Source organism: Cervus canadensis, chromosome 8 (genome assembly GCF_019320065.1).
Source record: "Cervus canadensis isolate Bull #8, Minnesota chromosome 8, ASM1932006v1, whole genome shotgun sequence".
Lineage (NCBI taxonomy): Eukaryota > Metazoa > Chordata > Mammalia > Artiodactyla > Cervidae > Cervus > Cervus canadensis.
The window spans coordinates 27,326,025-27,336,686 of record NC_057393.1 but is presented as its reverse complement, the minus strand read 5'-3'; the positions used below and the strand labels follow the sequence as shown (position 1 = coordinate 27,336,686).

General features: G+C 49.3%; 1 protein-coding gene across 2 annotated transcripts; it reads right to left on the bottom strand.

The window, feature by feature from the left end:
• Positions 1–2,891: 2,891 nt before the first annotated feature.
• Positions 2,892–8,964, bottom strand: LOC122445953 (steroid 17-alpha-hydroxylase/17,20 lyase-like). 2 transcript variants are annotated; one of them, XM_043475541.1, is made up of 8 exons: positions 8,536–8,958; positions 6,826–6,964; positions 6,373–6,602; positions 5,517–5,603; positions 4,912–5,127; positions 4,426–4,595; positions 3,820–3,923; positions 2,892–3,323 (listed from the first exon to the last, which is right to left on the bottom strand). In XM_043475541.1, the coding sequence occupies exons 1-8, from the start codon at positions 8,830–8,832 to the stop codon at positions 3,037–3,039; spliced, it is 1,530 nt and encodes a 509-aa protein (XP_043331476.1). In that variant the 5' UTR covers positions 8,833–8,958; the 3' UTR covers positions 2,892–3,036. The 2 variants fall into 2 exon arrangements, with proteins under 2 accessions (XP_043331476.1, XP_043331477.1); XM_043475542.1 differs by lacking the exon at positions 5,517–5,603 and having other exon boundaries at positions 8,536–8,964.
• Between the last annotated feature and the right edge of the window lie 1,698 nt (positions 8,965–10,662).

Genomic DNA, 10,662 nt, shown 5'->3' with positions numbered 1-10,662 from the left:
CTTTTTCACTCTCCTCTTTCACCTTCATCAAGAGACTCTTTAGTTCCCCTTCACTTTTCTGCCATTTGGGTGGTGTCATCTGTATATCTGAGGTTGTTGATATTTCTGCTAGCACTCTTGGTTCCAGCTTGTGCTCATCCGGGAGGGCATTCCGCATGATGTACTCTGCATAGAAGTTAAATAAGCAGGGTGACAATATTCAACCTTGACGTACTCCTTTCCCAATTGTGAACCAGTCTGTTGTTCCATGTCCAGTTCTAACTATTGCTTCTTGACCTGCATTATAGTCTATCTTTGATAACAGAAAAGGGGGATACTAAATTTCCCTTCTTCTAAATCTGATGTCTCTTAATCTTTAGATGTCAAGTCTTAAACTTCAGAAAGTTCTTTAAAGTTATTCAATATTTTGAGGAAAGCGTCTGGATTCTGAAGATTTTAAAAAGTCTTGTATCTGTTCACTGAGGGTAGCATTTTTAATGTCACCCTTTGTTGAGGTGGAAGCCAGTGTTTTCCCTGAACTTTTTACTGGCAGTAAATCTCTGGTACTGGTCTCTAGTGGAGGAGGGCACGGTAACCCACTCCAGTTTTCTTGCCTGGAGAATCCCATGGACAGAGGAGCCTGGCGGGCTACAGGCCACAGGGTCGCAAGGAGTCAGACGTGACTGAGTGACTGAGCAATGGTCTGTAGACAGGCAGGCACACAACTGATAAGTCCCATTGTTATTAATATTTCTTTTGCCCCCAACAAAAGCCTGGTGCAGTGGGATGGCACTACTGAGGAAAAAATAGGTTAAATTTAGAATTTTGCTTAAAGTGAAGAAGGGCTCTGAGATTCCACGTGTCCTTCACTGTCCAGTGAAACTGCTGTGAATCTTTCTCAAAGTACATCAGCAGCAAGTTAACATGCACCTTCACTATTCCATAGCCCCTTGAAAACTGCACCTCTTTTTGGGCAAAGTGATTATTTGATTTGATCAAGAGCCATATTCAAGGTAAAACGATGACTTTCATGTGCTAGAGCCCAGTCATGGAAGGAATACTGAACCAGAAGTCAGAAGATCAGAGTTTTGACAGTCTCAATTCTGTCATCTGCAGCCTTAGGCTAGTGGTAACACTTCTGATGTCTTGTTGGGTGCTGGCTGACAGGCTCAAAGGTGAGGCTGACTGTTAAAGAAATTTGAAAAGCTTTTGAGTCCTGTAAAAATGTGTAGTGTGTAAACTGACTAGATATATGTGTGTTGTGTATATAACCATCATTGCTTCAAATTATGACCCTGAAGCTTTACCACATTATTAAAAAAAAAAAAAAAAAAAAGGATGAATTCTGTTCATTGAACTGTATTTGAGGCACAAAATGATCCTGAATGTTTTAGGAAGATTTTCAGCAATGAGAACTGAAACAGAAGCTTTGTTTTTTAATCTAACAGTTTGCCAATTACAAAGTTCTTCATAGGTAAAGTCCATGTCTTATCTGTCATTTTTGTGCCTGTCAGCATCCAGCATGAAAGTTTAGGATAACTGCTAATCATTCAGTTTTTTTCCCACTGAAATTCAGGCTTTAGATCCAGAAAACTAGTTCTAGCTGGGTGATCACTCTGAATCTCGGTTTCCTGGTTTACTATAAAAAGAGAGGAATATGTTAAATGGGTAACAACACCCACCAGATGCTTAATAAAACAGGCACCAGGCAGAACTTGGTTCTCTGTCTCATTTCCTGAGTGCTGTGGCTGGAGGTTTTCCTGACTGCCTAGAGGTATTCTCCTCAGTCAGTGAAGAGGGACCCTCCTCTTTGTCTAGGTACCTGTTTTACATGGGCATGTGTAAGATGTAGCTGGAGCCTCAGTCTAGAGAGTTCAGATGTCTGCCATTTATATTTGGGCCTCTGAGCAGGCCTTAACCTCAGAGTGAGAGGATGAATGGGGTATTACTGAACTTGAGAGCAGGAGGAGCTCATCAGATGCCCACAGGGGCTAGTCAGTGACATGCTTGAGTCAAGCAGATGGGGTTTTAGTACAGTAGGGGTTTGGGGAGGCTGAGGTGGAGCTAGAGGCCATGTATGTATGTGACCCTATCTAATATGGCCCCGGGATTTTCAGAAGCTGGAAATCAGAATTTCTGTATGAAGCCTTTTCATTTTAAGATGTTCACAGTTAATTTCATTTTTTTCTAAAATTGTAAAACAAATGTACCACATGGATATAGAACTCAGTAGTGGGCCCTTTGTGGCCCATGGGCCAGCAGTTTGTAATCCCTGCTTTCAAACAGGAGGGACAGTGATACAGCTAATACAGAAGGAAAGGACTTGCCCTCCTGACCAGCTGTGGAGACACTATAGTAGAATTGCCTTCCTGCTCTGTCTGAGTGCCACTTGCTTTGTCACATGCTACCTGCTATTTTGTCCCTCAGCTTTGCACCAGCTCTTGCTGAAGATGACGGCATACTTCTCGGTGCATTTATTCTATGGCAGAAGACGCCAGTGATGAGGGATTGCCAATATACCTCAAGAGAGAACTGTTTTTCCTTGTGAGTATCCGGGGGTGAAAGAGTGGCAGGTTAACCTAGTATCCCGAACCTCTTACCTGCTGCTTACACCGCATAGGGCACCTCCCCACAGTCTTCATGCCTCCACCAGCCTTTCATTCACAGCGGCCACCCCACCACGGCCATTCCCCTCACATCATCAGTACCCAGTATAATTGACTCCAAATTGACTCCAAAGCACTTATGAGTCTCTGAAATGTTCATTTGTCAGCCCTCACTAGAATTTTAAGTTTCATGAGGCCAAGGAGCCTGAGGGTCCAAGGAGAGTGAGTGAGTGGCACATAGCAGGTGTTCAATAAAATACTTGTTGAAAGAAATGAGTGAACAAATGAATGAGCTGCTCAGGGAACTTTGGAGAAAAAACTGTTTTATGCGCATCCCTGCCAGGGCTGCAGGCTGGGAAAGAAGGCAGAGTGGGCGGGGAGGAAGAAGGAGTGGTGGGAGAGGGTGGGGGAGCTCCTCTAATTCTGTGGGGTGGGGTCACATAGGGTGGAGTCATGAGGTGCTACCCTCAGCCTGGGCTTCCTTCCAGGCCTGGCGCACCTCGATCTTCACCTTGAAAGGTTTGATCTGCAAGACGAGACTGGCATTGCCCTCCAGACAGGGTAGCTTCCCATCATCCGGGATCTCCAGGTTGAACCTCTGCAGCAGCCGGGACATGAAGAGGAAGAGCTCCTGGCGGGCTAGCATCTCACCTACGCAGGAGCGGGGTCCTGCTCCAAAGGGCAAGTAGCTTAACGATGGCGAGATGAGTTGCGTCCCCGTGGGGTCCAAGAAGCGCTCTGCGGACATGGGGAGGCATCAGCTGGTAGCCAGGGCCCGTGTCAGTAGAGTAGGGGGAGCACAAGGCCCTGCCTGGGGAGCCCCAGTCTGAGAAGGTGGACAGCCTTCTTTGGGGGGCAATCTTAGGAGAGATAAATGTCCTGCTCTCAGGTAGCCCTTAATCACACAGAGAAGATGGAATATTCAGGAAGGATGAAAAGGTGTATTAAACAGGTGAAAATGGCATCATCCAAGAGGAGAGGGGGCTGACTTCACAGGAGACATATGCCTGTAGGTCTTCTTAGGAGAGGAGGCTTGAGTTGGTGGAAGGAGAATGGGAAACCCAGCTGTGAAGAATCTGGGTAAGTGTAGGGTAGGCTGGGGGTGTCAACAGGTCCATGTAGTGGGAGTCAGGAGTCTTCTAGTAGGAAGCCTGGCAGAAGGGAAGCAATGCTGGAGAGGTGGGCACAGAGCGGGCGGCATGGCCTGGGAGGGAAGGACAGAAGAGGGACTCACCGGGCATGAACAGGTTGGGCTGGTGCCATTCCTTCTCGTTGTGATGCAGTGCCCACAGGTTGACCACAACGTCTGTGCCCTTGTCAATGGTAAAGTCGCCAATGCTGCCCCAGAGAGGGAGAGGAAAAGAGGGTCTGGAGTATTGTCCTTCCCCACCTGCTCTGCCCCAAGGCTGCGTGGTCCCTACCCTGGGGAAAAGAGTCCTTGGCTCCCTCATGCCCACTCCCGCATCTTCTCCTCAGCTTCTACCAGAATGAATATGAATCCCGCACTCTATTCCCGACTAGCACTTAGGATCAACACTGTGGGTCTGTTAGGGTCTTGGGTGTGCATACTGGGCTGGTGCGTGTGAGCGTGAGTGTGTGTGTGTGTGTGTGCGGCTTTTGGATTGGGTCGGAGCATGAGTTTCCCAGGCAGCAGGCAGCTTCTGAGGGAGGTCAGGTCGATGGGTCGGTGGGTGTCAGTGGGTATAGACACACTCGTCAGGAGGGTCGTGGGTAGGATGATCGGTTGTCAGTGATTGACTGTAGGTTCACCAGCCAGCTGGAGGGGTCAGATCCTGGAGGGGGGACCAGGTGGGTGGATGTCCTGGGAGGGATGGCACACCTGGAGTCAATGATAGCTTTGTGGGGGATCAGCATAGGGGCCACAGGGCGGATTCGGAGCACCTCTCGGATGGTCGCCTCCAGCAGGACAAGGCGGTTCCGGTCACTGATGGTTGGGGTGCGACTGAAACCTATATTCTGGTCAATGTCATCCTGGATCCTCTTCTTCAACTGAGGGCCAGAACAGGGTGGATGTTACCAGGGTGTATCAGCCCAGGAGAAGCAAGGGCTTAGAAGAATCCTACTGTTACATCCAAAAGGGCCCAGACCCAGCCCAGCGGTGGCTCTGCAACCCCAGCTTTGCTTGCAGAAGATGGGGCAGCTCCGCCCAAGGACCAGAGCCAACCACTGCTTGGGCAAAGGGGGCAACAGCCCAGTCATCCTGCAAAGAAATCCCAGGGGTATTGCCTCTCCCTTTCTCTGGAGCTGAGGTGAGTGTGTCTGGGGTCAAGAGTGCTTGGGAAAGCTCGGGTAGAGAGAAACTAACCAAAGGATGGTGTAGCAGGTAGGCCACGATCCACTTTATCACAGAGGTGCTGGTCTCCACACCAGCCCCGAAGATGTCCCCTATGGTAGCGAGCATGTGTCTATTTGAAAGCAGCTTTGAATCCTGGTCTGGGCCAGCGTTGTTATTGTCTGCATTCACCTTGGCTTGGATCAGTATGTGCAGCAAGTTAGTGATGGAGTCACTGCTGAAGTTCTCCTGGTTGGGGGAGATTGGGAGATTATGATGAGGAAGGAGCCCCATCTGCAAGCCCTGCCATACTCTCACCCAGACTGTAGACACAAAGGCTCCTCCCACTTGGAAATGAGGGAGTGGAGTGAGGCTAGTCAGGACCCATGAACTTGAGGAAGTGGAGAAAACACTGGGCCCTCTGTAAATTTGCAGGGTGGATGGGTCCCTTCCAGGATCCTCTTCAGTTCCTCAGTTCTCTATTCCTATTTATTAGTTAAGTCAGTTTTTATTGAGCACCTACTACATGCCAGGCTCTCTGCTAGGTGCTGGAGATCCTACACTGTCCAAAATGGACCCAACCCTGCTCTCCTGCCGCTTTCCATCTAACTCGTCCTCTCTTCTGCCCTATCACCTACCTGACATTTTTCAAGGATTTCATTCAGCAATTCATTTCGCGTTTGAACACAACCCTTCATCTTTTCCATAGCTTTGCTGGGGAAAATCTGCAAAGTGGAAATGTTAGATTCTACCTGTCCGTCCCTGGCAAGTTCCCACTCTAACCCCAACCTTCAGCCAGAATGGAAGGCAGCATAGGGACCCAGAATGGGGCCATCAGTGACAACCAGGACAATTCCAAACAAGGGAGAAAGGAGTCACCTCCACTTCCCCTTCCCCCTTCAGTCAAACATCTAGCGCTGACTGAGACTTTACTCAGTAGTAACACAGACTTGAGTCTCAAGCCGTGATTAAGTTCCTTAACTTTTTGAAGCCTGTATTTCATCTGCATGGGGATAATAAAGCCCACTTCCAAAGGGAACGCATGATGAATGCCTGTGGAGCTTTGGTACTGGCACATGGCATTTCCCAGTTGCTCAGCGGGTAAAGACTCTGCCTGCAATGCAGGAGACATGGGCTCAATCCCTGGGTTGGGAAGATGCCCTGTAGAAGGAAATTGGCAACCCACTCCAGTATTCTTGCCTGGGAGATCCCATGGACAGAGGAGTCACACTGGTAACAGTTCGTGGGGTCGCAAGAGTCAGACTAAACAATACCACCTAAAACATTATCATCAGTATTAAAATGCATATGTTAGAAGCTAAACCTATTCTGTAGAGAAGCAGCAAGGTCTTGAAGAGTGAGAGGAGGTAGAGGTCACTGTGATTGAGGTAGTCAGAAAAAAATGTGGGTCTGGAGTGAACTGTAAGAGGAAAGAACTGGGGATGCTGTCAGGGTCTGCTGAGGTCTGCCCATAGGGCCTTGCCACATCCTCACCTTCAGCACAGGGAATATGTCCAAGAGAAGTTCCTTGCTCAGAACCTCCAGGATGCCATCATTGACATTTTGTATGGCCTTCAGGGCAGGATCCTCATTCTTGAAGGAGAAGTTGAAGCAGATAAAGCTGATTATGTTGGTCACCGCCAGAGAGAGAGGCTCAGACAGATCTATGGATTCTCCATGCTGGGTGGCCAGGAAATCACACAGTACATTGGCTTCCTGATTAACTGAGGGGAGAGAGGGGTGTAAGGGTGGGCATTGAGCCATCCCTTCACCCCCGTCTCCACCAGTTCCATCTTAATCTAAGACAGAGAGCAGATGGCCAGTAGATGGCAGCGGTAGCCAAGAAAATGTGGAAAGGAGGTACCCAGCGGGGTGGTGGGGGGGAGAACCCTCCCCCTCCCCAACCTTCTTCAAGCTCCTGCAGCCCAGGGCCAGCCAGGCACTCACTGATCTTCTCTAACTTCAGGTTGCCATCCTTGAACAGGGCAAAGGCATTCAGTGCCAGCTTCCGATGCAGCTGCCAGTGGGCACCATGGTCGGCAAAGGCAATGCCCTTTTGGTTGTCTGACAGGATGTCTAGAGTGGCCTTTGGAAAGCAGGAAAGGACATAGGACATAGGACTCAGACCCCATCCACCCACCCTCACCGAGAGGAGTGAGGCTGGTACCTGTCGTGCAGCCTCCTTGCAGAGTTCCCTGCTTCACTCCACCCTGACTGCAGGGCCTTGCTAGGACAGAACCTACGGCGTAACACTCCCAGTTCCAACGGAGAGACAGAGTAAGGAGAAAGAAAGAACCCCGAATTAGATTTTCAGAGCAATGACAGGGTGAGGCAGCTGTGATGGGATGGACTCTCCAAACTTGTAGGAGCAGAGATTGAGGACACACCAGGCCCCTGGCCTTCCCTGGGTCCTCTGGGGATGGGGGCTGCTAAAGGCACAGCAGCTGAGCCCCGTTTAGTTCCCCCTTCCATTGCCAGCCGTGTGCCCACCACAGGGCCACATCAGAAGAGCGCACATGTCTTGTCCACCCAGCTTGGACTTGGGCCAAGCTGCTTCTTCCCAGAGGACCCCTAAAACTACAGAGGTCCCCCCGGACCTCCCCTCTCCTTTCCCTGGATCTGCATTCCCCATCTGACTAGCCGCCTCCTTTCTCTTTGCCCTGGAGAGAAGCCCAGCAGACGTAGGAGAGGGTAGTTGGCCCACAGACCAGGCCGACTGGCCCAAGAAAAGGAGAGTCAACCCTTGGTCTGATCAAAGATGAGCAGCCAGGGGGCCTTGCCCAGGATGTTCAGGGGAGTACTCAGCAGCCAGGTGCTGTGTCGGAGCCCGGCAGTGTTCCTGGATGACTAGCTCCCACTCCCTTCTGCTCCCAGGAGCAAACAGAGAGCTCGACAAGTTGAATCTTCAGCACCCTCCGTGAAAGTGCTTGCAGAGGTCAGCTCCCCAGGGATTAGAGCAGCTCGAGGAAGCTCCAGGGAAATAGTGATCCCAGCCCTCCAAGAATCAGGGTACTTCTCCCTCACAACTTTTTGCGGAGGACCTCAATCACTCCTTGTTTTCCATGTGAAGGCTGTTTATTGAAAACTTCTAGCACTGGGCTAAATGCTTTACATACACTCTTTCAGTGAATCATGGTAGTCTAGACTCAGAGAGCTAGACTCTAGGGCTTCCCAAGTGGCTTAGATGGTAAAGGACTTTCCCGCAATGGGTGAGACCTAGGTTCGATTCCTGGGTCAGGGAGATCCCCCAGAGTAGGAAGGGGCAAACTACTCTCGTATGGTTGTCTGGAGAGAGGAGTGTGGTGGGCTAGTCCATGGGGTCACAAAGAGTCGGTCAAGATTGAATGGCTCACACTTTCAGTTTTTCAGCTCGGAGAGATGATGTTGTAAGGGCTCCCTGACCCCCTCAAACCACCACTCCCACCCTGTCCCACCTCCAGAGAAACCCAGAAAATAAAGTCTTCCTTTAATTCTTCCTGCCTAGTTTAGAGGCTGGGTGAGATCTGAGGGGTCACTCCCCACCCATAGCCCCACCAGTCTGTTTTTGGAAGAATCACAGGTTGCTGGAACTGGAGGAGGCATTGCAGGCATAGCCTTGGCTGAAGAGCTCAACATGCCCAGGGGCTGGTGAGGGGAGGGATGAGAGGCATTGCTTACCACTTTGGGACGCCCAGAGAATTCCTTGCCCTTCTTGAGAAGCACCTCCCTGGCCAACTGGTGATTTCCAATCATCACAGTAGTCTTGGAACCCAAACGAAAGGAATAGATGGGGCCATATTTTTCCTGCAGCTTGAAGAAGTTCTCGTACTGTTGGCCACGTCTCGGGAGGAACGGCAGGCTGCCCACCAGGGGCAGGGATGGGAGGCTCCTGGGGTACTTGGCACCAGGGCGCTTGGTCCTGGACCAAAATAAATAGGCGAGGGTGAGCAGAAAGACAGTCAAGAGCACCCACATTGTGTCTGGGTGGCAGCAGGCAGGACAAACTGCTGTGGAGTGGCTTCAGCCACCTTAGGATGCAAGAAGGCCTTTTTAAGGGCTCCCCTGACCTTCACCTTGACTTTATGTTATTGTTCGCCTTGTGGAAGTTTATCCTGGAGCACAGCCAGGAGTCCTCTCCCAGAATGGGGAGGGGAGAGGAGACTTCTTTTAAGAGCTGGCTCCACACCAGGGCAAACCCCTAGGGGAGGGGCTAGGTAAGGGCACAGACAGCTAGTCCCTGTCCCTTGCTCACTGTCCATCAACGTCTCCAGAGTGGGCCAGAAGCAAATGATATCTGGGTCAGGAATCACGGCTCGGGACTCTCTGTGTGATGAAATCACAATCAACAGACAGCTATCCAGTTTTATCAGCTGAGGAAAGTGAGGCCTCCTAGGGTCAGGCTTGAATAAAGTCACAGAGATAGTATTGGCCCGAATCCAGTTCTCTCCATTCCTTGTTTGCTGCTTTTGCCAGAGGGAGTGGAACCCTTGGGTTGACAGCAGGGGCCCTAGAGTCAGATGGGTTTAGGCTCAAATTCTAGCTTAAACGCTAACTATATGACTTTAAAAGTTTTAGTATGTTAAAGTATGCATAGCATAAAGTTTACCACTTTGAGTGTACAATTCAATGGCATTCAATATACATCACACTGTTGTATAGCCATCACCACTGTCTACTTCCAAAACTGTTTCATAACCTCAAACAGAAAGTATACCCAGGAAGCAATAACTCCCCCTCCCCCCTCCCCCCAGTCCCTGGTAACCTCTAATCTGTCTGTGAATATACCTATTTCACATATGTGGAATCATATAACATTTGGTCTTTTGGGACTGGCTTGTTTCACTAGGCATAATGTTTTCAAGGTTCATCTACTTTGTAGCATACATCAGAACTTCATTCGTTTTCTAAATATTTGTTTATTTGGTTGTGCTGGGAGTTAGTTGCAGTCCTCAAGATCTTCAATCATCACTGCAGCATATGGGTTCTAGTTCCCTGTCCAGGGACTGAACCTGAGTCCCCTGCATTAGAAGTGTAGAATCTTAGCCACCAGACTACAAGGGAAGTCCCCTTCATTCCTTTTTATGATTGAACACTATTCTGTTAAGTGGGTATACCACCTTTTCTTTGTTCTTTCATCAGTTGATGGGCACTTCGATTGTTTCCACTTTTGGCTACTGTGAATAATGCTGCTATGGACATGGGTGTACATGTCCATAGCATGTACATAGTATCTATTTGGGTCCCTGTTTTCAATTTTGGAGGGGTAAATACCTAGAAGTGGAATCGGTGGGTCATATAGTAATTTCATGGTTACTTACCTGTTTTAAGTTTCAGTTTCCTCCTCTATAATGGGAATAACAGTGGAATATACTTCTTTTTTTTTAAGTTTAATGTTTATCTATTTATTTTTAATCAGTTTATTTGCTATTGGCTGGATCCTCACTGCTGTGCAGACTTTCCTCTACTTGTGAGTAGCAGGGGCAGCTCTAGTTGCAGTGGGGAGGCTTCTCATTGCAGTGGTTTCTCTTGTGGAAAATAGGGGACGCAGGCTTCAGTAGTTGCTGCACATGGGTAGTAGTTGCGGCTCCGGGGCTCTAGAGCACAGGCTTAGGAGTTGTGGTGCGTGGGCTTGGTTGCTCCATGGCATGTGGGATCTTGCTGGATCAGGGATCAAAATATCATGTCTCCTGCATTGGCAGGCAGATTCTTTACCATTGAGTCACCAGGGAAGCCCTGGAATATGCTTCTTAAAGCTGTCGTGACTCACTGAGATAATGCATGTAAAAGTGCCTCCTGACATGAAGT